Source organism: Uloborus diversus, chromosome 9 (assembly GCF_026930045.1).
Source record: "Uloborus diversus isolate 005 chromosome 9, Udiv.v.3.1, whole genome shotgun sequence".
NCBI lineage: Eukaryota > Metazoa > Arthropoda > Arachnida > Araneae > Uloboridae > Uloborus > Uloborus diversus.
The window spans coordinates 4,786,971-4,811,375 of record NC_072739.1 but is presented as its reverse complement, the minus strand read 5'-3'; the positions used below and the strand labels follow the sequence as shown (position 1 = coordinate 4,811,375).

Sequence of the window (24,405 nt, the reverse complement as noted above, 5' to 3'; positions counted from 1 at the left end):
TATAATGGCAGTATGGCGCTGGTGTCGCTAAGATAAGTTTATGTATTCTTGAATGCGTTGCTCAGGCAGCAAGAGGTATAAAAGTCTGCAGCCAGCTGCTCAGCTCATTCCACTGTACAACACAGTAGCCATTTGCATTGTGCTTCTTAAATATTGTTGTTGTTGTTGTTTTTGTGGATTTTTAGGTGAAATGAGTAAACATCATCGTTTAGACGAAGGTATGAGGTGGAAAAGTGTGGCTAAACTTGAGGCAGAACAGTCCCAAGCTCAGGTTGCGAGGGAATTGGGTGTAACTCCAAACTTTCTTTCAAATTTGTGGAGTTAGTTTAAAGACAGTGGGATAGTGTCCCGAAGACCAGGACAAGGTCGTCCACGAGCAACAACGCCCGATGAAGAGCGGTATTTGCTACTTACAGCCTTGCGCCATAGGACGAATACAGCGACACAACTGTCTAGGGATCTCGCTGCTGCCAGAGAAACATTAGTTTCAAGAAAGACCGTTGCTTGGAGGCTTGGTGAAAGAGGGTTGTAGGTCAGGAGGAGAACCATTTGCATCCCCCTCATTTCCTCCCACAAAAGAGAGCGTGTACAATGGTGCAGACAGCACCAACATCGGACACAGCTCCAATGGGCTAATGTTCTTTTCACAGATGAGTCCAGATTCAGTCTACTACCCGATTCTCGGCGAATATTCATATAGAAGGAACCTGGGACTCGATACCATCATCCCAGCAACATCATGAAGAGAGACCATTATGCAGGTTTAGGAATCCTGGTTTGGGCAGGGATCATGCAGGGTACCCGCTTATTAACAGCATGCATACTCGTTGCGCATGCGTCTATCTGTCAGAGGTGACCACACACCATACAAGTCTCACTTTGATTTCCCTTTTTCATGATGAAGTTGGCAATAACTCTTGCTAATGAATGGCACTTAAATTTTTGCTTTGCACACATTATTTTAGTACTATAAGTGTCATGCCAAATTTCATTTATTTTTGTCCAGTATTTCTCGAGATATTTTGGAAAATGCCTTCCGTCTCTTAATTTTGTCCACCAGTGTACTTGTGAGAGTCATAAGGTTTGCAATATTAAACATATCTGAGTTTTCTCAACGTGTACTGTAAATGAGCGTACATGGGTGTGGAGTGCGCAAAACCACCAACAAAGAGGCAGGGGTGTCCCCCTCCCCATCCCTCAAATAATAAAAAAAAGAGAGAGATCTCCGCTAGAAAAAAGAAAAATATGCCTTAAAACCCCCTTAAAAATTTCAAAGGCTCAATCTGCGTCATGGGTCCTCTTCTAGATGGGCGGCCCTGAATGAGTTCATATTTAGTCTTATTCATTAGCAGCGGTACCCGCATGGCTTTGCCCGTAGTAGAAAATTAAAAGGTCATTTGGTTCGCCTGTATCTTTACCTATAACGGATGATGAATTTCCGGCCAATTTGCTATGTTCATTTGCTCGCCCATGTTATAATAACTTGGTAATTTTCTCGTCCATCTTATGATAATTTTGCACGGGAAAATGTTCTTAGAATTGGAACAGAAAAAGAACAAATCGAATTTTCGAAAAATCTCTTCGAGGTGCACACCCTCATGCTACAAACTAATTTTGTACCAAATTTAATGAAAATTGGCCGAACGGTTTAGTCACTATGCGCGTCAAAGATAGACATCCGGACAGATATCCCGACAGAGACCCAGACAAACTTTGAGTTTTATTATTAGATACGAGGCATGCGAAATAACCGTATTAAAAATGAGCAGTCAAACTAAGTCAACGGAGAAAATTTTCTCTACCGAGTTAGATTATAACACAACCGATGCAACGCGAAGCACAGGCAATGCTAAAGGTGAGGGCTCTGCAGACGACATAACTGCAACAAAACAGTTATTATGAAATTAATATTAAATATTATGATGGATATAACTATCATAACAAATGCTATCGTTGTGGCATTGCAGAAGTGGATAAAAATTGGCTTAACCCATAGAGTAAAGAAATTTACATAGAGAGGCCCCGTCTATGGTAAAAAGAGGTTGAAATTGAAGTCGGAATTATGGGTTACAGTGGTGCAATGATAAGCGGAGTTATGGTAACATGATTGCTTCGCGAGAATAGTTTTCTCCAATCTTGAGAAGGGACCGAATAAAGTAGCAGGCGGATTGCTTTGCATCTTAATTCATGCAATTTCGAAAACGGCCTTCATAAACTTGCAACAATATCGAAGTTTAAATTGACAGCCAATTGAGATTCAGTAATGGAATGTTTTGAATCAAAATGTATCTCAAGATATTTAGCAACAAAAACTAAGCATCTTGGGATACAGCAGTGCAACTTCTGGCTTCAATTTCGTAGTATAACGGGCAGGGTTGGCAAAAACCCGGGTTTTTTTAAAAAAGCCCATGGACCCAGGGTTTTTTGGGTTTTTTTAAATAAACCCAAAAAAACCCAACTAAAGGGTTTTTAAAAAGAAATGTGGGTTTTTTTGTCTTTTTTTAGGGAAAATGTGGGGTACTTGTAGCATATTGTAGCATAAGTATATGAAAAAAGTGCAAAAATTGTCTTCGGGTAAAAAAAAGCTGGAAAACTAGTTAAAATCCAGCGTTTTCTGAAGAAAAGTATAAAAGATAAAAAAAACCCAAGAATGGTGAAGTTTTAGATTTTTTAATTTTCATTATTACCAACAGTTAAGGCAAAGTTACTTCTCGAGTGATAAAATCTATTGTTCGTTTTTAATTACTAATTTTTTTTTTTTTTCATTTTAATTTATTGTATTTCATTTTGTTATGCCAAACTACTGTAGAACCTCAAATCCCTTTTTACTGAATTATAGCTTAATCAAGACATTTCTTTGAATTTCATGTTGCCCGTTGTTCTATTTCTGTGTACAGAGTAAGAAATATTAAATTTTTTCGTAAGATAATGAAAATACTGTACCTGTTCTGTTTTCTGTCGACCGTTTGTAAAATCTGTTTATTTCTATAAAATATACCTTGTGTTTATTCGAGATTTGTGACGTGTTGGTTAGCAGAAAATAATTCACATGAAAGCCTTTTAACTAGATTAGTTTCCTCTGTACAATCTACAAATATTGAGAAAATCAAACGTGACAGGACTTGGTCGAGATAATTTGATTTATTTATTGACCAGTTAAAGAAAAAAGTTAAATATATTTATTTAAAATCTTTGAAGTATTTTTTTTATGCCGTTAAGAGTTAAGAAATACTACTAAAGTTCAAAATTCATTTCTTATGTTCATTGTCTGTGGTGAAGAACAAATAAAAAAGAAGTTTAAATTGTGAAAGTATTTAAATTATTTTTTTTTTTAAACTTCTCACAAAATTAAAAAAAAAACCCAAAAGTGGGCTAAATAATGGGTTTTTTTTTAGATGGGTTTTTTCAAAAAAAACCCATTGGGTCCAATTCGGCCAACCCTGATAGCGGGGCCTCCCTATGTAATTTCTTTACTCTATGACTTAACCTGAAGTAAACTCCAGGGCGGTCATTCCAAGCTCGTCTGCTTGCGAGATCGAGATTCTCGCTCTCGTGATCGGTTGTAACGTAGAAATGTCGCAATGTAGTATTCTAATCTACTCCAACCTAGCCGCAAGCTAAGTTCGAGTAGATTAAAATGCTACTTTGCGACATTTCTACGTCACAACCAATCATGTGAGCGAAATTCTCGATCTCGCAAGCTGACGAGCTTGGAATGACCGCCCAGTACTGTTTGACCACGGATGGCATGGAATTGGCAAACATCCAGTTAAGGCGACTTCATCTGAATGAGGGGAAAAATTAAAACTTTATGCGCGTGTTCCACTCATTTGAATGAGACTCTGTTTAATTTAGAGGCTTACATACATCTGCAAAATCTGACATCCCTGAAAACTAATAGATGCTTCCATTTCCGCGTGTAAACCGGATGTTTGCCTTTCCATACAATCCGTGGTTAGACAGTAGGTAGCGTTCATATTGCGGACCATTTTTTCGTTTCTTCATTTCCTGAAATGACAGTCTTACCAGTAAAACAGTTAAGTGACCGTATCGAGTTCAGCCTTGTCACAATAAAGCCTTTACCTGCATGTTAAACATTACCAAAACATATTATCGAATTGTCATGCCATGGCGCGACTTTCATTGTTGATGACGTTAGGAGCGATACTCGATCATCGGCTATTATATGTATGAGAATTTAACGATGAACCATGACCCCACTAGATGGCGCTGACGCTTTACGAGCCTTGACAATTTATGACTTTTCCGTGTTAAACAGAATCAACTATTATCTACCGAGGATCTGCTTTTGAAATTCTCGAAAGATTCGAAACTTCATATGTCGCCAATTTTGACCGCAAGAGGCACTGAACGGAATCCTGTGCACCCACCAATCAATAACAAGTTTCAAAGTTGGTTTATTTTTGATTGGACGTTGCTCATTTTGACCGCAAGAGGCACCGAACCTATCCTGTACATCTACCAACCAATGACAACGTTATGGAAAACAGGGATTCCCTGTAGCGCCCTCTTTGTTGCCATGAGTTTCAGCGATTGTCATGGTCTATAAGCGTAGGCGACATTTACTGGGGCCATGAATGAACATATTATGAACGTCGTTTATCCGACCTTCGCTTTTTCGTATCTTCTTTCATATTATCCCGATCAAATTTGTAGCTTTTAAAAGAAAAAAATATGTTGACGCAGATAATCCTCATATAAATACTAACCAATGATCGAGTAACCCGCGTGTTTCAACAATAAAACACGCGCCACGGCATGATCATTTGATAACATGTTTGGTAATGTTTAACCTGCAGGGAAAGGTTTCATTGTGACAAGGCTGAACTCGATCCAGTCACTTAACTGTTTTACTGGTAATATTCATTACTGTATCATTTCAGGGGAATGAAGAAACGATGAAATGGTCAACAATGAATACTGGAGTTAAAGGTTGATCCACTGGAGTTAGGGTTACAATTTAAACTATCAAAATATTACCAAACAGTCGATAGCTTCGTTCAAATGTAGAAGAGTTAGGAACCATTTTCACCCGTGTTGAAACTCGTTTGATATTTTGGCAACACTGTTTTTACTATAGCTATGTTTAAATGAACCTGGCAACGGAAAATGTTTAGAATTCCTTTCTTTTTGAATCGTCGTTATTATACGTCCTACGGTTCTAAGCTGATTATATACGATTATTATACGTTTAAGTTGCTCAATATGTTTAAGAATTATATCTTGTGTATGTCATGTCGTCTACAATAAATTGTATACCCGGGATTTACGAAGTTTCATTTGAGTAACAACAACCCGTCATGCCTTGACGGGCGACTTTCCAGTTTTAAATAATGATAGCAAAACCATAACTACAAGTAACTACAGTTCCTGTAAAGTCAACTTACTTTTTTCGCAGACTGGAGTGACGCCTTCCCATTGTCCGAAAAGACACGTAACGTTTCCAGATTTTACCTTCGAGAACAGGGTATTGCAGATATACGTAACAGTTCCGCCGTGAAAGTCCCTCTTTGTGTGAATGTTTCCGTTTTTCGTCGGAGGAGGATCTGTTGCACAGCCGGCTAAACCATGAAATACAAGAGAGTTTTACACTTTAACGGACACGATCAGTTATTCCATGAAATAACTAGGTATTCTATAAAATAACGGATTTCATACTTTAACGGTAGCACATACATAAAAATAAAATTATTTTAAAAAATAAGTAAATAATAGCTTTAAAAAATAAAAAATTTTTTAATAATTTGAATGTTTGTCGTCTTGAATTCAAATTATGTTTTTCGCAATCACGAGTGTGTGTGTGTATGAATGCGCGTGTGTTTGTGTAGGCGTTCGTGTGTGTGTGTGTGTGTGTGTGTGTGTGTGTGTGTGTGTGTATGTAGGCATATGTGTTTGTGTCTGTCTGCAGGCATGAGTGTGTGTTTGTGTCTGTGCGCAGGCATGAGTGTGTGTTTGTGTGTGTAGGCGTGTGTGTATGTATGCGTGTGTGTGTGTGTAGGATATTGACGCAACCTGGAGCCGGTTTTCGCAAGAGGAGCAGCATCGTGAGGCCGGTCGACGCGACGGTGGTGATCGTAGAGGGAGGTGGTGGGAAAATAAAATGATAGGAATTCAAAACAGTCAAATGAGAATAATAAGCAATCGTGATTGCTCAAAAAAAAGCAAGTTCTGAAAAACTTACATGATACGCAGGTGAAATCCTCTGACCATTTACCGTCCAAGCAAGAAACATCGTTCTCTTCAGTGGTCTTCCCCAGCGATAAAATAGCCCGGATCACATCGTAATATCTGTTCTTCATTTTCGATCACTCTGCTTCCGATGCGACTCTGAAAGATTTTCAAAGTTTTGTGTTCAGTCATCGAAAAGAGATGAAATAGTTACTAGTTACAGCTGTAAATTTAGCTTATCAAACAAAATTTTTGGATTTATCTCATTCAACCTGAGATGATTGTTTCGAAAAGACTTTTGATCGCATGTGGTCCGCTTAGCATTCGGAATGGTACCAAGTGGTCATCAGTAGTAAAAAGGACGAGAACCACTGTTTTAATTTATCAGTAATTTAGGGTAACCCAAAAAAAGTTTACACGGCAAATGAGAATGTATTTATTAACAATAGAAGCAAGATACAAATGGGAATCAAGAGGCACATCTGGCCTTCACTTTTCCATATACAGTAGAACCTCTCAATAAGGGACACTAAGGGGACCAAACATTTTGTCCCTTAAACAGAGGTGTCCCTTATTCGGAGGTGAATGAATTGATGCATGCCGTGTACTTAGTAGTATAATATCCCAATAAACATTAAACAATTATTATTAAATGCTGAAAATCTTACTACTATTATATATGCGAAAGTTTGTCTGTATGGATGTACGGATGTATGTATGGATGTTTGTTACTCTTTCACGCAAAAAATACTGAACGGATTTTCATAAAACTTTACAATAATATAGCTTATGCATCAGAATAACACATAGGGTAGTTTTCGTCGTGTTATGGGGGGGCAAAACCCCCTAAGGGGGGCAATAAAACACAATTTTGTATAAATTCTCTAATATTGGGATGAAAAAATACTTGCACATATTTACATTATATGTCCATCGAAAGCTCTGATTTTTCTGCTGAAGATGGCACCTGTTCGAAATTTCCAAGTAGAATAAAAAACGAGTTATGAGCTTTTTAGTTCCATGTTCGAAGGCTTTCCTCAACTCAATACAGTATTTAGTGTATCATCTCAACTCCCTGTCGATAGCGGCAATTGTTGTATTGTTGACTATCTTTGCTTTTCGTGACTGCTCAAGGCTTTTCTCAAGTCAAATCTTGAAGTAAGATTTTTGCACAAGATTGGCAAATAATACATGATTTGGCTGATGATTTTCCATTTAAAACGAAACTTTAATGTAATTAATGGTTTTTATTATTATTTATGCTGATTGAACGCTTACTCATTATCCAATCAACCAGCAGATCGCCAAAATTTTTGCAGAAAGATTTCCGTAGCTGATGCATTTGGCAGTTTTTTCAACGTCGCTGTTTTTGAAGCCGAAGACTACGTCATAATGTTTCTCATCTTTCACCATGTGAACAAAATATCGCCAATCAAAGAATTTTCAAAAGACTTTTTTTTTACTGTGTTAAATAATCCAGCAACTAAATTAGGCAAATCCATAAACAGCACAAAAACTTCCATTAATTTTCCTTTTTGCACAATTTCAAACAATCACAAGATTTTACAACTTATTTTGGAAATATTTCGGATGAAACTGTTTAGCGCCATTTTATGGTGACCAAAAGTATCTCAGAATCTGGCGACGATATCTCTGTAACGAAAATTGATATCATATCGTTTTACAAAGGAAGGAAAGAAGGGGGGAGAATCATCAAAGGTACCCCAAAACGACTCTCGCAAATTCGGTAAAATCGCACCAAGAGCCCACAATGATTGAAATTTCCCAAAATAGCTAAAGCAAGTATAAGGGGATTACGAGCGCAGCTACTTTTTTTAAATCACTTCGTACTTCATTAGCCATACAGAGAAGGTTTTAGACTCCATGTTAAAAAAAAAGTATCAACAGATTAATCTTTTTAAACATGAGAAGATTAATTTCATGTTTTGGAAATTTGTAATATGCTTAAATATAGTGCTTTCGTTTCTAAATCAATACTATTTTGTTCTTTATACTTATTGCTATTTTAGTTTTATGGGTAAGGAAGAAACTCGATTTTTAATCACGTCAAAAAGATGTGTTTTAAATTCTTTCACTTAAAACAGAAAACAAAAGCAAGTAACGATTTTTTCTCTTAATTATTACTGACCCAGGCAACGCCGGGTATTTTCACTAGTATTACATATATGCTAAATAAAATTCACAATTAATTCAAATTCCAAAGTTTATATTATTTTATTAATTACAATTTAATTAAAAATTTAGTAAAGACTAAGTTTTGTAGCATACAGAAATAATTTTGAAGAAATTCATTACATATATTTGTTTTATGGTATGTAATTTACAATGAAATACTATGTAAATTACAATTACTGTTCAAATTTTTTAAGTTTTATATACAAAGCTATTTAGTTGCTGTGCACTCTTCGTCGGCCCTAAGCCTACTTGAATAAATTGTTGAGAGGGCAAATTATATATGTTAATTTCCGCAAGTTTTTTTTCACAATACATTACTTTTTTCCTTCACATATGTTTATGTCAAACTTACCTCAATTAGTTTTTAGAGGAAAATTGAAACTTGAATTCCAGTAAATTCACTATTTCATATGCGCTTATACATTGTCTCTTGCATTTTTTTTCTGACTGTCCCTTAAACAGGGTCTCCCTTAATTAGAGGTAAATACATGGAGGTCCCTATTCAAAGGGACTGGGACCAGACAAAATGTCCCTTAAATAGAGGCGTCCCTTATTCGGAGGTGTCCCTTAATGGAGGTTCTACTGTAATCGCCAAACCTTTTTGTTTAGGCATTTATCAGAACGTTCGACCAACTTGTTTATTCCGGCTTGGTAGTAATCAGAGCCCTGCTCCTTGAGCCATTTCTCGGCAGCTGTTTTCACTGCATCGTCGGAGGGGAACCGTGTACCGGAAAAGTTTCGCTTCAAGTTCGGAAATACGACATAGTCATTGGGAGCCAAGTCGAGGCTGTGTGTGTGTGGGGGGGGGGGATGATTCCAGAGCTCCCACTTGAACCTTTGCAGTAATTCCTGAGTGTTGCGAGCTGTATGGGCCTGGCATTGTCATGCAGAAGAATGACGCATTTCGTTCGTAATCCAGGCCGTTTGCGGCGGATGGCTTTACCCATTCTTGGACAATAAGAATCGAATTACGGTTCGCACCTCTTTGCGAGACCATTTTTCTAGATAACTAGCGCCATACGTCAACCACCCTGAGTGGAATCATTCGTTCCACAATGTTAATGTTTCAAATGCTTTCGCTTGTAAACTTTTTTTTTTTTTTGGATCAACTTATGTATTTTCAAATCGTAATTGTTGAGTCATTAAGGGTTAATGTTCCTACGTTTACTTCAGGGAAAAGAGAAACCTCTTTCAGTTTGCATTGTTAAAAGAAATAATCTTGAAATAATCTGAAAATTTATCATATGAACGAGTTATCATATTAAATGACTAGGATAAAGTTATTCCTTGAAATTACAAACATCAATTTCATCAACTAGAAATACAATAACGAAATTTTTAAAAACGGGTTTCAAATTTAGAAAGTTTATGTACTAACTAGCAAAAATATCCGGCGTTGCCAGGCTCGGTAATAATTGTGAGAAACAATCGCAACTTTCATTTGTTTTCTGTTTTAACTGAAAGAACTCAAAACACCCGCTTTGATGTGATTCACCAATAAAAGTAAAATAGCAATAAGTATAAAGACCGAAATAGTATTCAGTCAGAAACGAAAGCACGACATTATGTTTTGGAAATTTGAAGAATTTCCAAAACATGAAATTTCACTTGTTTATTACGATTTATCAGGGTTTTTTTTTTGAAACCTAATCTAAAGCTTTTTCTATATGGTATTGAAACACTAACAATTTTAAAAAATGTAGCCGCCCGTAATCCCACTACACTTGCTTCAGTTCTTTTGGGAATTTTCAATTATTGTGGGTTCTTGGTGTGATTTAAAATGTTACTAAATTTGCGTTTCGGGATACCTTAGATAAAGTTCCCCCTCCCTACTTTGTAAAACTGTCTGTTGCTAATTTTCGTCAAAGAGATATTGTCGCCAAATACTGAGATATTTTTGGTTATCGTAAAATGATGTTAAATATTTTCTTCCGAAATAAGTAGCAAAACTTGGCCATTGTTTGAAATGGGGTTGTTTCCTTTAGTCAAAAGTATTGCGTTTTGTCACTGAAATTGACAGAATATGCAAAAAAAAAGAAAAAAAAACATGGATCCAGAAAATACTTTCATTTTCCCAACGGTTTTTTTTTTAATTAATTTTTTTAAGTGTCCGATTTTGGAAACAAGGCGTGGTCTTGATGACGTCACAAATGATGCACTTTGCCGCATCTTTCTACCGCGATTCCACGTTATGATAATCAAGAAGCGAATTAAAATTGCGCTCTAAGCTTGCTATCAACCATATCGTTGCCAATATACGTGAGTAAAGATGCGAATTAAATATTTTGCTCTGTCAATGGCAACACAAAATGGCATTTCATCATTTGTGATGTCATCGGACAGAAGCATAAACATTGAAAGCTCGCCGATTTAAGTAATTTTTTAAAAATATTAAGCTTAAACAAATTATTTAAAAAATATTCAGATCCTATGTTTTTAAGCATGCTCTTTCAGAAAAAAATGCTTTTAAAATTTTGGAAACGACCCCATTGTGAACAAAGACAAATTAATGGAAGTTTTTATGCTATTAATAGATTTGCCTAATTTAGTTAGCGGAATATTATACATTTTAACAAAAGTTTTAAAAATTATTTTAATTGCGATATTTTGGTTACATGATGAAATGACGAGAAACATTATTACGTAGTCTTTGGCTGCAAAAACAGCGCCAGTTGAAAGGATTGCCTTCCGTCATAATTGAGTCGTTAGGATTAATCATTACTATTTTTATGATATATATATATATATATATATATATATATATATATATATATATATATATATATATATATATTAGTAATTGATTTCCAACTGTATGTTTGATGCATAAACACGTTTGTAAGTGTAATTAAACTTACACATATTTTGAAAAGACTCTTTCTCTCAGAATAGGAAAAAATAGGTTTTTCTGCCTATATGTTAAAGCCCAATTGGTGAAAATATCTTTATGATTGAGAAAAATGGATGTCATACTTGAAATCGGCGCATCCAGTAGAATAAAAGTCACTCAATACCTGACAATCACTTTTTCATGACCGGAATTTTTCAGGCCTGTGTAATTTTTAACAATAAACACTTAATATTTTCCAACTTTTGCCAAAATCACTTGTCTTTTTATTTCGTTCCGTTATCGATTATTAGCATAGATGAGGATAAAAATCCTAAGAAAGCAATAAATTTCATGCTTGCTCCAGCCTTGATTCAAATTTTTTATTATGATAACTATTAATATTGCCGTTGTGAGGCAACGAATTTTTGTATATAACGACGGGATTTATATTTATTCATTTAATGGGGAAATTACATGTAATTTACTATTTCCCATCATAACTTTTTGAAACTAATTTTCTTAGAAATAAATTATAGCCTATGTTGCTTCCTGATAATGTAGCTATCTACGGAGAAAAAATGGTTAATATCGGGCCAGTAGTTTTGAAGCTTACCCCGGACATACATACAGAAGTGGCCATTTACGTATAAAGATGAAATGGGTTTTGAAGTTTTTTTCTTTCGTAATACTTGTATCTATTTGCAGTCAAACCTTCTAGTTGGATAAATTACAGATACGTCTGAACATCCGAAACTTCATGGAAAATAAGGCTAACCTCGTTAACTTTTATACAAAAATTTAATTTGCAGACCAGAGAGAGAAAAAATTCCTTGCACAGTAAGGTTAAAATATCAAATACTAAACTAATGTACATGTTAAATTACGTCACTATGATAAAAAAGTTTTTTTAAAGAGATAATTATCACTAATATCATAAAACTTAAACCTACTTTTTTAAATTGCAACCTCCATTTCTCTGTCACGTATTTTCCCATTGCACCATTGAAAATTCTTGAAACAGTACAAGGTACTAAAACGAAAAAAATTGCATATAATTTTTCATACACCGGTGCTCACGGTAGTGCATCTCCAAAATTTGTAAAATCATAATAACTATCAATTTAAAATCTAAATTTAATGCTTAATCAGGCCGCAATATTGGCACAAAATCAATTTGCATAACTGGTGCGTAGTAAAGAATAGACTGTATAATCAATTGTGACACATGTGTAAATTGTTGCAGTTGTTGTTACAAATACCACTCGGGTAACCGGGTTCGAGTAGCAATTGCAAGTCGATTCGCGGCAGAGAGGGAAGGCTTCCGTTATAACGAGCACCACTTAGGTGAACGTCCGAATTAGTTCAGACAGCACACGGCGTATGGAAGCGCCATCTATCAAAATTTAGAAATTAAGAACCAAACTGGGAGCCGAATAACTCCTGGCTCACCACCCCCAGAGGTACTGATTTACGTGGTGGACTTTATGATCACGACATACTTAACGAGCCCCACTCATCATCAGCGAACGCAGAGGATCTCTGATCCGGCTGGTGTCGAAGCCGGAACTCTCTAATTACAAGCCCGGCGCCACTCCGGCCCGTGTGAATTCTAACAATTTAGAAGAAAAACTTTGCAAACTTTAACTAAGCACTATTAATTCAGACTTCGAAAATCAACAGTTCTAGTAACAGATCAGATCCTTTCTGAAGCGTTCGGACTCATCCCTTGAAACTCCAAAGGAGACTCTCGCAAGAAAAATAAATCTAGCCGCGCTGGTGGCTATCACCCGTATAATAAAAAATCATTAAATAAAAACAAAAAACCCGACTGCGTAAAAACAAAGAAAAAAAAACTAAAAAAAAAAATGTATAAGCCCAGTAGTTTAGAATGTTATTAAGTACTACTGAATAACTACACCGCTGAAATAGTTTTATAACTGTATACACAGATAAGACAAATCATAAATTCAAAAGCAGAATAGAAGGATCAACAGTCGAGGCCCATTCCTTTCTGATTCAAAGAAACCCGTAAAATTTGAATGGGCCCCGACTGTTGATCCTTCTATTCTGCTTTTGAATTAATGATTTGTCTTATCTGTGTACGGTTATAAAACTATTTCAACGGTGTAGTTATTCAGTAGTACTTAATAACATTCTAAACTACTGGGCTTATACATTTTTCTTTATAGTTTTTTTGGTTTTTACGCTGTCGGGTTTTTTGTTTTTATTTAATATTTTTTTATTTGACACTTTTTAGTTAATTTTCATTGACTTAGTAATCATGATTATAAGACGGTACATTTCGCAACCTTGTCATTTCATAGGGATAGTTTGTTTCTATCGTGAGGTTTATTAAGTAACTTGCGGTGATCTAAACTACTGATAATTAGTCCCTCTAGAGACCTAACTCGACTTAAAGCTACATGTGCTTGACCTCCGTAAAAATGCGCGAACTTAAGTCAACCACAGCACAGCTATATAAACAGCCTGTATAACTCATGATGACGCGAAATCGGAAACGTCGTCAGTCAAATCTTTTTCGCAAAACTAAAAAGCCTCTCAAGAAAGTACACGTAGCGAAACTCAGTCCTTTGAATCAAGGCACAAACAAATGCAACATGTTAGAGATGAAATTCGAATTAGTAGACTCTCTTTCTTTTGGTGGTTATTGCACGGGTTTATTTTGATGAGGACTACAATCTGAGTGTCTTGCCTTCGTTACGCATAATTTATTTTTTATTACAGTACAGATTACATATAAAGAACACATGAAAGAATTTACATCAGAAAGAGGGGAAAATACATCTGGAGCGAGGGTGTCTTGACCCACCGCCTCAAGTGGGAGAAGCAATCGCTTAGACCACTCGGCCAATGAGATCCCAATTAGTACATTTAGTAAACAAAAAATTTCAGGCAGCGAAAACTACCTTCATTTGTCGCACGCAGGTAGCATGCGACACCCAGCGTGCGCCGATCCCAAACTGACAAAATATGGCAACTGGTTGTTGATATGGTGAATTTTGGTTACTGTCATGTGTTTTGAGACACTCTCAAGGTTAAGACAAATCGATTGACGTAAGAATTACCAAAATTGGCCAAGGCGTTCAGCCTGCAGAACGCCACATAGGAACAGACATACATACATAGACTTATAAACACATTACCCTTCTTTGTGTCGCGCACGCGCTGTCGGGTAAACAGCCACCGTCTTCCACAACTAAAACCATTCGTTTTATGTAATGGGAAGCAGTAGTGGTGATGATATTTCAAAGAAATGAGGATAGGTTGTTTAACTTGTTGTGTACCCTACGAGATCTTTTCGTCTTAAGAGATCAAGTTCGTCTTAAAGAGATCTCTAATGACTGTAAACGATATAGTATTAGATCATGATGTGCTCCACTGACAATTGTTCACACTCCCGTTAAAAACATCTTGCCTATCAGAATCATTTAATCCGGGTGATGTAACATGGACACAAAATTTTGCAGATAGGTAGCAAAACTATGCATTTTTCTCAACCACAGTTAATGCAATTTTCAAGGAAAGGTTTTTTGAATGCTTAACTGATGAAGGTTTTTTTTTTTATGTAACGTACATGATGAATGAATTTGTGACCGGGGGGGGGGACAAGAAGTGCGACACACTTTTTTACCAATAGGCTTATGAAAAATAGAATGGCATGTGACAAAAGAAGGGGGTAAAGTGAAGTGTGACACTTTGTGACAAAAGTGGGAAGGGGGGGGGGGCAAATATGTTGAAAAACGAGCTGATGTGTGCATCACATGACTTCCTTTAACGCCAAAGCGTTTGACAAATTATAACACCACTTGAGTTAGCATTGAAATTAACAACGATTTCCTCCCAAAAAGGTGTAAAAGAACCCCTTAGGAACATCCGAATGCAACCAAAAAGAAAGGTGCACAACTAGACCCCACTAGGAGTCTATGTACCAAATTTCACCTTTCTAGGACATACTGTTTTTGAGTCATGCGAGATGCATACACACATACGCCCATACATACGTACATACGAACGTCAAAAGAAAACTCGTTGTAATTAACTCGGGGATCGTCAAAATGGATATTTCGGGTGTCTGTACGTTTCTAGACATGTATCTACGTGTGGTCGGATCGAAAAAAAAATCTCAACATTCATCCGGGGGTGAGCAAAATGGAAATTAAGGCCGGTTTTTGAGTGAAAAATTTTTCGCGAATACAATACTTCCTTTTTTGTGAAAAGAAGTAAAAATATGGCATTTTCAGACAGCCTCTTATTCACTAATCTTGAAAGAAAACTTTTGAACTTAGAATCCGGAATCAGTAGGAATATATATATACTTGCCCACGCATCTAGGAGCTGGAAAGATCCACTCGCCATCAGCCGAACAGGTCGATCTGGCAGATCCAACAAGCGTCCTCCCTTCATCGCATGCATAGAGAACCAAACTTCCAGGTTTTAAGCCTTCGTCCAAGATCTGCATGGAACCATGATCGGGTGCAACAGGTGGATCACAAAACATTTCTAAAAAAAGAATCCATAATCTCTCAGTGCAAATCAAAATTAAGAAGGGAAATCAAAAATAAGAGTATCCTCTCAGTAGAAAATAAAAGTTGCATAATGATGACAGTAATATAGAAAGTAAAACAATTTTATTGATGCTTTAATTTTACTTGTTCTACCTCGGGAAATTCGTTTGATTGGTGGAACAAGCTCTTTAACAGATACCAAAAACAAAAATGAATATATCAATAATAAAGTTAACTGTTAATAAAGCTAACAAATTAATTTTAATCCTGAAGAAAAACAAGCACAGAAATAAGGATAATGGACACTTTAAACTTTACGAACTTTGAAAATATTCCAGGTAGTCGAGTTTTTTTTTTTTTTTTTGGATTTAGGTCATCAATTTTTTAAGTGCAGCTCTAAAAAGCTAAAGCATGCATGACCTTGAGAATGTTTACTTTTTTTGGGAGGCGGGGGTGGAATAGGGAAGTGTGAATGGAGCTGAGTTTAATTGAGGTACTTTTCGTGGTAGTTTTTTGCAAAGGTGTTTTAACTCACCAGCTAACTAACTCAACACATCCTTTTTTCACTAAAATCCCCAAAAAAGTAGTACACATTGTCAAGGTTGTGCCTCAGTTTATCATCAAAGTCATACTGTTAAATCTTTTTTCCCCATACTTAATGCATGAAGCTTCACAGAAGTCGAGAGAGCAACACTGAAAACGTACTCAATAAAGTTCGTTCCTGAATTGAATCCCACAACTAAAAACGGGTTGAATCTAGTGAGTTTAAAGACTCCAATGGTTTTTAAAATCTATCTAGTCGCTGACGTGATTTACTTAATTGATTGACAGCAACACTACATGTCTTTTGAATACATTCTGCAAATACTGACAACAATACAAACCTAAAACGAAAGAAAACTTTTTTTAAAAAAATCACTAAATAAAAACTAAATTTACCCTTGCTAAAGAATTCGTTTAAAATGGAAGACAAGCACGAGGAACAGAGGCAGAGGCACAACGAACTTAAATTTTTGGAAGGGCGGAAATTCCCAATTTGCCAAATGGAGCACAAATTTTGTCGAATGATAAAATAAGGGTATGAGCACAAAAGTACATTTAATGATGAAGGACATTCGGGGAGTTAAAAACTGCAATTATGTCTCCAAGTTTGTCGATAAGGAAACTTTTTGGAGATCACAGTGTCCTCTTGTAGCCTCCTGTCGGAGTGTCCTTGGACGTAGGACATTAAATTCCCAACAAGCAGGCAGTTTTTTAGAAATAAAAGGGACACCATTAACCAACCTGTGCAAATGGGTTCAATTCCGCTCCATTTTCCAGTCTTATCACACATTCTCTGTTCTTTCCTGTCGAGCCTGAACCCATTTTGACACTCGTATCTGAGTTCAGATCCATAATCTTCGGACGAGAAAATGGTCCTCCCATTAAGTGGTGACGCTGGTATGGGACAGCGGATTCCTGTGAATAAAAAAGAATAGTTTTCTTGTATCCATGTACGCATGTTTGGAACTATGCTTCTTAAATAAATTCATAGCTTTTTATTGAGCTTTTAGTTACAATAAGAGTCTTCAACATGCAAATGAAAGTTCTGCGCGCTATGTACAACACCCTGAATTTCATACACCAGTTGTTTTTGGTGTCTTGTGCCAGCTAGGCTGGGTATTTGGGTGGTGCTCTGCTTCACTTTTACAATTGTACCGTAACTTGAAGTCGGACACACTATACAGTACACACATGCCATAAGGACTCATCATACACCAGTTTCCGTTTATATAAAAGTTTTGTGAAGAAAAAATTTGAAAAAGCAGTGAAAAAGAATATTTGAAGAGATTCATTTAGCAGTCACAACATTTGTAAATGTTTTTTTTTTTTTTCTGCGGAGTTGAAGGGAAATTAACCGACTCCGCGAATTTTCGAACCTTTCGACTCTCAATTAATTTACCATAAAATCAGTCTGACTTCGAACATGCAAGCACTGACGGAGTGACGGACATAGAAAATGACAGACTCCGACTCTTGGAATTTTAAACCTTTGAGTCCCAACCTAAAATCCTTCTCCTTTACCCGAACCAGTTTTATCAGGTTGTCATTGATTTGTGACGTCTTTTCTGCTTTAATTCTCCCATTTTATGTTAAACTTTTATTTTTATCACGTCAAAATAAATATCACTTTGAAAAATTTATCCACTGCGTGTCGTTTATTGTAGTCGCCGATATTTGCAGATTTATTTATCGGGGAAAAGTGTCTGGGCCAAAAAGCAATTCCAAACGAAGTTGAAGGAATTTCTAACCAAAATAAATCAGCTTATTTTCCGGTGCATATTGCCAAATATACAGAGGCGTAGGAACTTTGTAGAATTAGGGGGAGCTGGGACACAGTATAAGAAGTGTCTGGAATCTAAGGGGCAGAAGCAGAGACGCAACCAGAAAATAATTTTTTTTTGGGGGGGGGGGGTAAGGGGGGCAGGCTTTTAAACGTTTTCCCCCATAAAAAATTGGCTTCGAAGCTTCCATCTCTTATTGAATATTGTATATATACAATTGTTTATGGAGAGAATGAGATGATTAAACTTCTGGTTTTGAAAAGGAGTCGGTTAGTACTCGAAGATGAGCACGTAGAAATAGAGGTGTTTCGGGGTCTCTCCCGGAAAATTTTCGAAATTCTTGTTCTAAAATCGAACTTATAGGTGATCTTTGATAATGTTAAGGGGAGAAAAGGTTCGAATACCCTCCCTGAAAAATTTTCGAAATTAATGTCTTAAAACGCGATTATATACCATATTGTTGTAGTGAAAATATGACTCGAAGGATTGTCCTCGATCGATTTTTCGAACGATTTACATCTCCATCCCAATATTTCGAATTGGAAGTCCTAAAAACGTAATTGTAGACAACCTTCAATGATGGCAGGGGAAAAGGCTGTACTAGGGCTCTACTTTGGAAATTTTTCAAAATTGAAGTCCTAATAGAGAACGTTTTTCAATGATGTAATCAGAAAAGGTTCAGAGGTTTCTTCTCCTTATATTTTTCGAAATTGTAGTTGCTGAAAAACGCGACTGTGGATCATATTTGTTGGCGTTAGGGGTCCAGCAATTTTTTTGAAATTGAAGTCCCAAAAACGAAATATTACATAATCTCCCATGTTGTTGGAAGGCAAGACATTCAAAGTACTCTCTTCCAGAAATTTTCAGGGAACTGAACCTTGAAAACAAAATTTGAGGCGCTCTGTAATAATTTTGGAGGAAAGGGGAGACTTCGACAGCGTAGCATTTAGAAGACTTTCTTATTTTCGGAGAACTAGAAAAAGGGGAATAGATGAAACAGGAGGGCGGAAAAACAGAACGTTGGATATGTGTTAAAATGAATTGTTCACTATATATTATATTGTTCAGATAAATTTTTAGTTTAAAGTCTTTGAGTCTTTGATAGAAACTATAAAATATTGTTGGCTTTTTTTCTGCAATAATAGATGAAAGGTAACAAATTTGGCATAAAAATATATCTCTAAGTGATGAAAAAAATCGTAATTTTGAGAAAGCAAAAAAAAAAAAAAAAAATTTGAATTTTGACATATGGAATTCAAATTATGTTTTTCGCAATCACGAGTGTGTGTGTGTATGTAGGCGTGTGTGTCTGTGTACAGGTATGAGTGTGTGGGTAGTTGTGTGTATGAGTGTGGTAGAGGGGGGGGGGAATGTGTATGTGTGTGTAGGAATGTAGGAATATGTGTTGTGTCTGTGTGCAGGCATGAGTGTGTGGGTAGTTGTGTGTATGAGTGTTTGTGGTAGGGGGGGGGGGAATGTGTATGTGTGTGTAGGCATATGTGTTTGTATCTGTGCGCAGGCATGAGTGTGTGGGTAGTTGTGTGTTGTGTTTATGTCCGTTTGTATGCGTGTGTGTGTATGTGTTTGTGTATGTGCGTGTAAGTGTAGTATATTGACGCTACCTGGAGATGGTTTTCGTTAGAGAAGCAGTATCGTGAGGCCGGTCGACGGTGGTGCTGCAGAGGGTGCTGGCGGCTGGCGGGAAAATAAAATGATAGCACATCAAAACAGTCAAATGAAAGCAATAAGCAATCGTGATTGCTCAAAAAACAAGAATAACTGTAACTTCGTAAAGTATAATCTGAGGGGTCAGATAACTTAAAAGGAGATACAGTGGCTCCCAAAAGTGTTCTTACACCTTGAAATTTTGTAGTAAAATCAAAATAACGCAAAACTGAATTCGAATATGAAGCCCTTTTTTTTTTTCACACCATTCCTATGCCATTCTGAATAAAACCCAGTAGTTTTTTTCAAAATATTGCCAGATTTTATTTTTGAAATTTGTCAAAAGACGAAGGGTCAGAGAAAAAAATACGCCACAAAAGTCATCGCACACTGAAATATTTTCGAATAAATTCATGATTAAAATTATAAGTTGTTTTTTTTTTATTATTTTTGCATTGTGATGACACACTGTAAAGTAATTTGGCTTTAATTTTTTGTTTATTTATGCCCTAATATTCTGATTATTATTTTAAAATGGCAGCTATGCGCAATAAACCAAAAACACTATTCTAAATTTGATCTTTTTTTCTCTCTCAGTAGCAGTAAATTGGTTTGAAATGTCTCTAAATTAGTTAATTTATAACATTCTATAGTGAAGTGCTTGATAAAATGCTTTAAGGACAAGAATCGGATAGAAAACAAGGTAAGAAAATGTCAAATGCAAAGTTAACAAAGCGTGATTGGAGATTTACAGTTAAAAAAATTATGAAAAATACACCTTTGAGTGATGAAAAAATTTCTGCAGAATTGAATGAAACATTTTCGTTTAATTTTCCCCTAAAATTATTCGCCAAGTTCTCTGATTACCTGGATTAAATGGGACCTCTTCCTGCAGAAATTTTCTTGTTCGTGCGAAAAACAGAAAGCTTACGTTTTCCGCCGTAAAATCAATGATAAATAAGCTCAAAAGATTTTGGAACAACGTCTTATTTAAAAATAAAAATAAATTCAACATTTTGGGTTAAATTGTTGCATAATTGTAAATAGAAAAATAATGAGAAATCAAATCTTAAGAACTTAGTTGGGATCAGTTAATCAGGACGGTGAAGGTGTTCTTGTGTGAGGGTGCAAGACTTGGAAGTTTGAAATATTTCAATGAATCATGCTGTTCAGTGAAATATTTTTAAATTTTTTTTTTAAATTATTAGCCCAAAATTTGGCAATCGGAAACAACTTCTTTTTTTAAATCAAGATAACGATAAGAAGCACACGTTTGCGTTTGGTGCCTCAAATATTGTCATTAAGCTTAGAAATATCTCCTCAATCGCCAGATTTAAACTTAATAGAACATATTTGGAGATATCTGGTGGATATATTACGAAAATACGCTATTGAAACGGAAAACGAATTAGAAACAGTAAGACTCGAAGTGCGGCTGAACACTTACTCAAAAATTGCCCCCCCCCCCCCAAAAAAAAAAAAAATCAATGAAATCTATTCCCAGACGTTTAAAAGCTGTTGCTGATACTGCATGATATTCTACTAAATAATAACTTAGTAAAAAGTTAGATTATTTACTAGTTTTTTGACATTTTTTCAAAGTGTACGAAGACTTTTGTGAGGTTAAGTTTCTGGCACTTTTTGATTATTGATTTCTTTAAAAATCAAGTTTTATTATGTTATTAACAATTTTCATGTAGTTTTGTTAAAAAATAAATCATAGATCTTATAATTAAATATCCGTTCCAAAATATTAATTTTAACGAATCGATAATGGCGTATTTCATTGAAAATCGTAAGTGTACGAATACTTTTGGGAGCCACTGTAAGTTTTTGGAAAGTTGAAATTATTTGAACAAGTTCAACATTATTTGAACAAGTACAAACAACCTTAGTAACCTTTTTTCAGTCATGTCTGGAGCACCTTCCATGTTATTCATATTTAAATGCCAAACTGGCTCATTATTATCTCTTTTTGTGATCATTGGACTAATGGCGAATCCAGGGGGGGGGGGACGGATATGAGGCTGAAGCCACCCCCATACCAGAAATAAATTCTTTCACCCTCTGTCTATGCATTTTAATGTTAAAATATATATATATATATAATTTCCTACATCCATTCTATCTTTATCAATTAATTTGTTTTCGCTCTTCATAAGGTTGATATACAAATTTGCGATAGTAACAGAAGTGTTAGTTTTCCGAAATTTCCCTTCAAATTTCTGAACTTCTTCCCTACCTGTTCCAAATATTTATACATTTACTCACTGAAAGAAGGAGAGGAGAAAAAAGTGTAGATATAATAGCTACTTGTTTTTCTTTCTTTCTCTCTCTTTAATTTTCGTGTTTAATATCAATTCATAAAATTTTGTCTTCTTTCTCGCTGTTTTTCACTATTTGTTTAACATCTTTCAGCTTTTCTTTCTTCTATTTCATTTACATCACCTTGTCAGCGTAATTGTTTTGCATCCTTAACAAGAATTGAAAATTTTGATTTCAAATTGCATAACAAATATGTCTAAGCGAATGAAAAAACTTTGAATATACATTTAAAATTTAGAATTTTAACACTGAATACAAAATTTTAGATAATTTCCAATGTAACTCAGAAAGATTCATTAGTCATTAACACCCCTAGATAGCAGATAATGATACAGAACACTTTCGTTTACATCGATAAATTTTGGTAATGACAAGGAGACCTCAGCAAGAATTTTAACTACCTCAGCCGCCCCCAGAACAAAATTCTGAATTCGCCACCGCATTGGACAAAAAAAACCGCATGCAAAACTAATAAGAATATGAACTGAACTGCAATACCGCTCTCGAAAGCCGAAATACGAGCTCAAGGTGGGGAGCAAATCCATATTGGTACTGGGTACTGATTTTCGCAGGCCGCGGAGTAGAGCTCACTTTTCCGCATTTCTGGAATCAAGAGATGTTTTAACAGTAAAAAAAGGGTGAAGGTGAATTCAAGTGCACTGACCACTCCGTCTGTCCCCTGCTTTTGTTGCTTATTGGGTGGAAATTCCGAAATTCCTAGAAAAGGCAGATCACATTTTTGAAATCATGTTTGAGGAAATTAATGTACGGCAATAAGCTGCAGTGCTAGAATTTTCCGGGGGAGCTGAGCCGGTTTGAAATATTCCAGGGGGAGCTCAAGCTCCCCCAGCTCCCCCGGTTCCGACGCCTATGCAAATATAAAAACTCCCACGTGTTCTGCTTTTAGTTCATTTCTCACTATAGTAAGAGCTCTCGAGAATGAATTTTGCATTTTGGATAGGACTCGTTTCTGACCAACACTACCATTGTGGAATCCTTATAACATTGGCTCTCTGAAACGTCTCCTGAATATGCCAAACGAAAAGCACTTACAGCCATTACGAGAAGAAATGACAACTTCTAGAAACACAAAGTTAATAGATGGCTTCCAGAAACATAAGGTTAGCCAAGCAGCTTCTAGAAACATTAACGCATAGCTTCTAGAAATACTGGTACTGGTAAAAAGACAGCTTCAAGAAATAATGGTAAACAGACAGCGTCTTGAAATACTGGTAAAAAGACAGTTAACAAATAGCTTCTAGAAAAATAAGGTTAGCACAAGCAGCTTCTGGAAACTCTAACGCGTTGCTTCTAGAAAGGCTTGTAAACAGACAACTTCTAAAAGCACTAGCTCAACACACTGCTTTAAGAAACAGCAGGTTAATAAACAGCTTCTGAAAACACAAAGTTAGCTTTTTGCTATACCTACCGAATAAATGAACTGGTAATTCATTTATTAGCAAAACGTAACATAAAAATAACAGAGCCAGTGTACATGTTTTCGCAGCTAGATTCACATATTTTGTTTAGCAATTTTGAGTTAAAAACTGATCATTTTCAACAGAACTAACATCTAGTTTTTGTTTATGTATTTCGAGCAGTTAGACATATCGTACCCCGGCAAGGAAAGTGACACAACCCAAACTTCGGGGAATACGTATCAGCTATTGACATGCATTTTGAATTCTATGCTCTTTCTTGCCACAAAACTGGTACAAAGTTAGCTTATCATAACTGGTAAGTAGTGGCGTAGAAACAATATAATCAATAGTGACACATAATTAAAATTTAAAATTTTTTAATTTAGAAAAAAAATTCGAACTTTAAGTACGCATCATTGATTTAGACATAAAAGACTAACCAGTCAACATCATATTGCAATTTTCTACGCGCACTGTAATATTTGCGACCAAATCGCTTAAAACTACTATTGCATACAACCACGATCTTCTCCAATAGCAGGTTTTTTTATTTGTGTCGCGTTCCTTGTAGTGATGTGCCGGATCGTTAAAAAAGTAGATCCGCGGATACGGATGCGGATCCGGATCTTTAGTGTCAAGATCCGCGGATACGGATACGGATCTCAAAGTTTTTTTGCCTAATTCAACTATCCAAGTTTAAAATTTATTACGGAAGGTATTCCCGCATAATAATAACACTGTTTCTTCAAAAAATGTCATCTCCCGCGAAAATATAATAGAGACTATGATTTACTCTTCAACGAAATCTCCGTTAAAATTGTGGGAGAGTTGGAAGGAATGGGTCAGCGCTGCATTAATGCTTAAATAGAAGGTGAAAAATTATTTCTAGCTTGCTCGGTAGATGTAGGATACAGGATCAAGAGTATAAA

At 35.9% G+C, this 24,405-nt stretch overlaps 2 protein-coding genes across 2 annotated transcripts in view; both read right to left on the bottom strand.

Moving 5' to 3' along the window:
* Nucleotides 1-12,245, bottom strand: part of LOC129229716 (complement factor H-like) — a 39,531-nt gene extending 27,286 nt beyond the window's left edge. Inside the window, exons 1-3 of the mRNA XM_054864080.1 lie at nucleotides 12,166-12,245; nucleotides 6,203-6,348; nucleotides 5,409-5,582 (exon numbers count right to left, since the gene is read on the bottom strand). Coding sequence (XP_054720055.1) covers nucleotides 5,409-5,582; nucleotides 6,203-6,320 — 292 coding nt within the window. The 5' untranslated portion in view covers nucleotides 6,321-6,348; nucleotides 12,166-12,245. The remainder of the gene's footprint in view (nucleotides 1-5,408; nucleotides 5,583-6,202; nucleotides 6,349-12,165) is intronic.
* A 3,273-nt stretch (nucleotides 12,246-15,518) lies between these two features.
* LOC129229715 (protein lev-9-like) overlaps nucleotides 15,519-24,405 on the bottom strand; it is a 28,312-nt gene continuing 19,425 nt past the window's right edge. The window contains exons 5-6 of the mRNA XM_054864079.1: nucleotides 17,026-17,199; nucleotides 15,519-15,736 (exon numbers count right to left, since the gene is read on the bottom strand). Coding sequence (XP_054720054.1) covers nucleotides 15,519-15,736; nucleotides 17,026-17,199 — 392 coding nt within the window. The remainder of the gene's footprint in view (nucleotides 15,737-17,025; nucleotides 17,200-24,405) is intronic.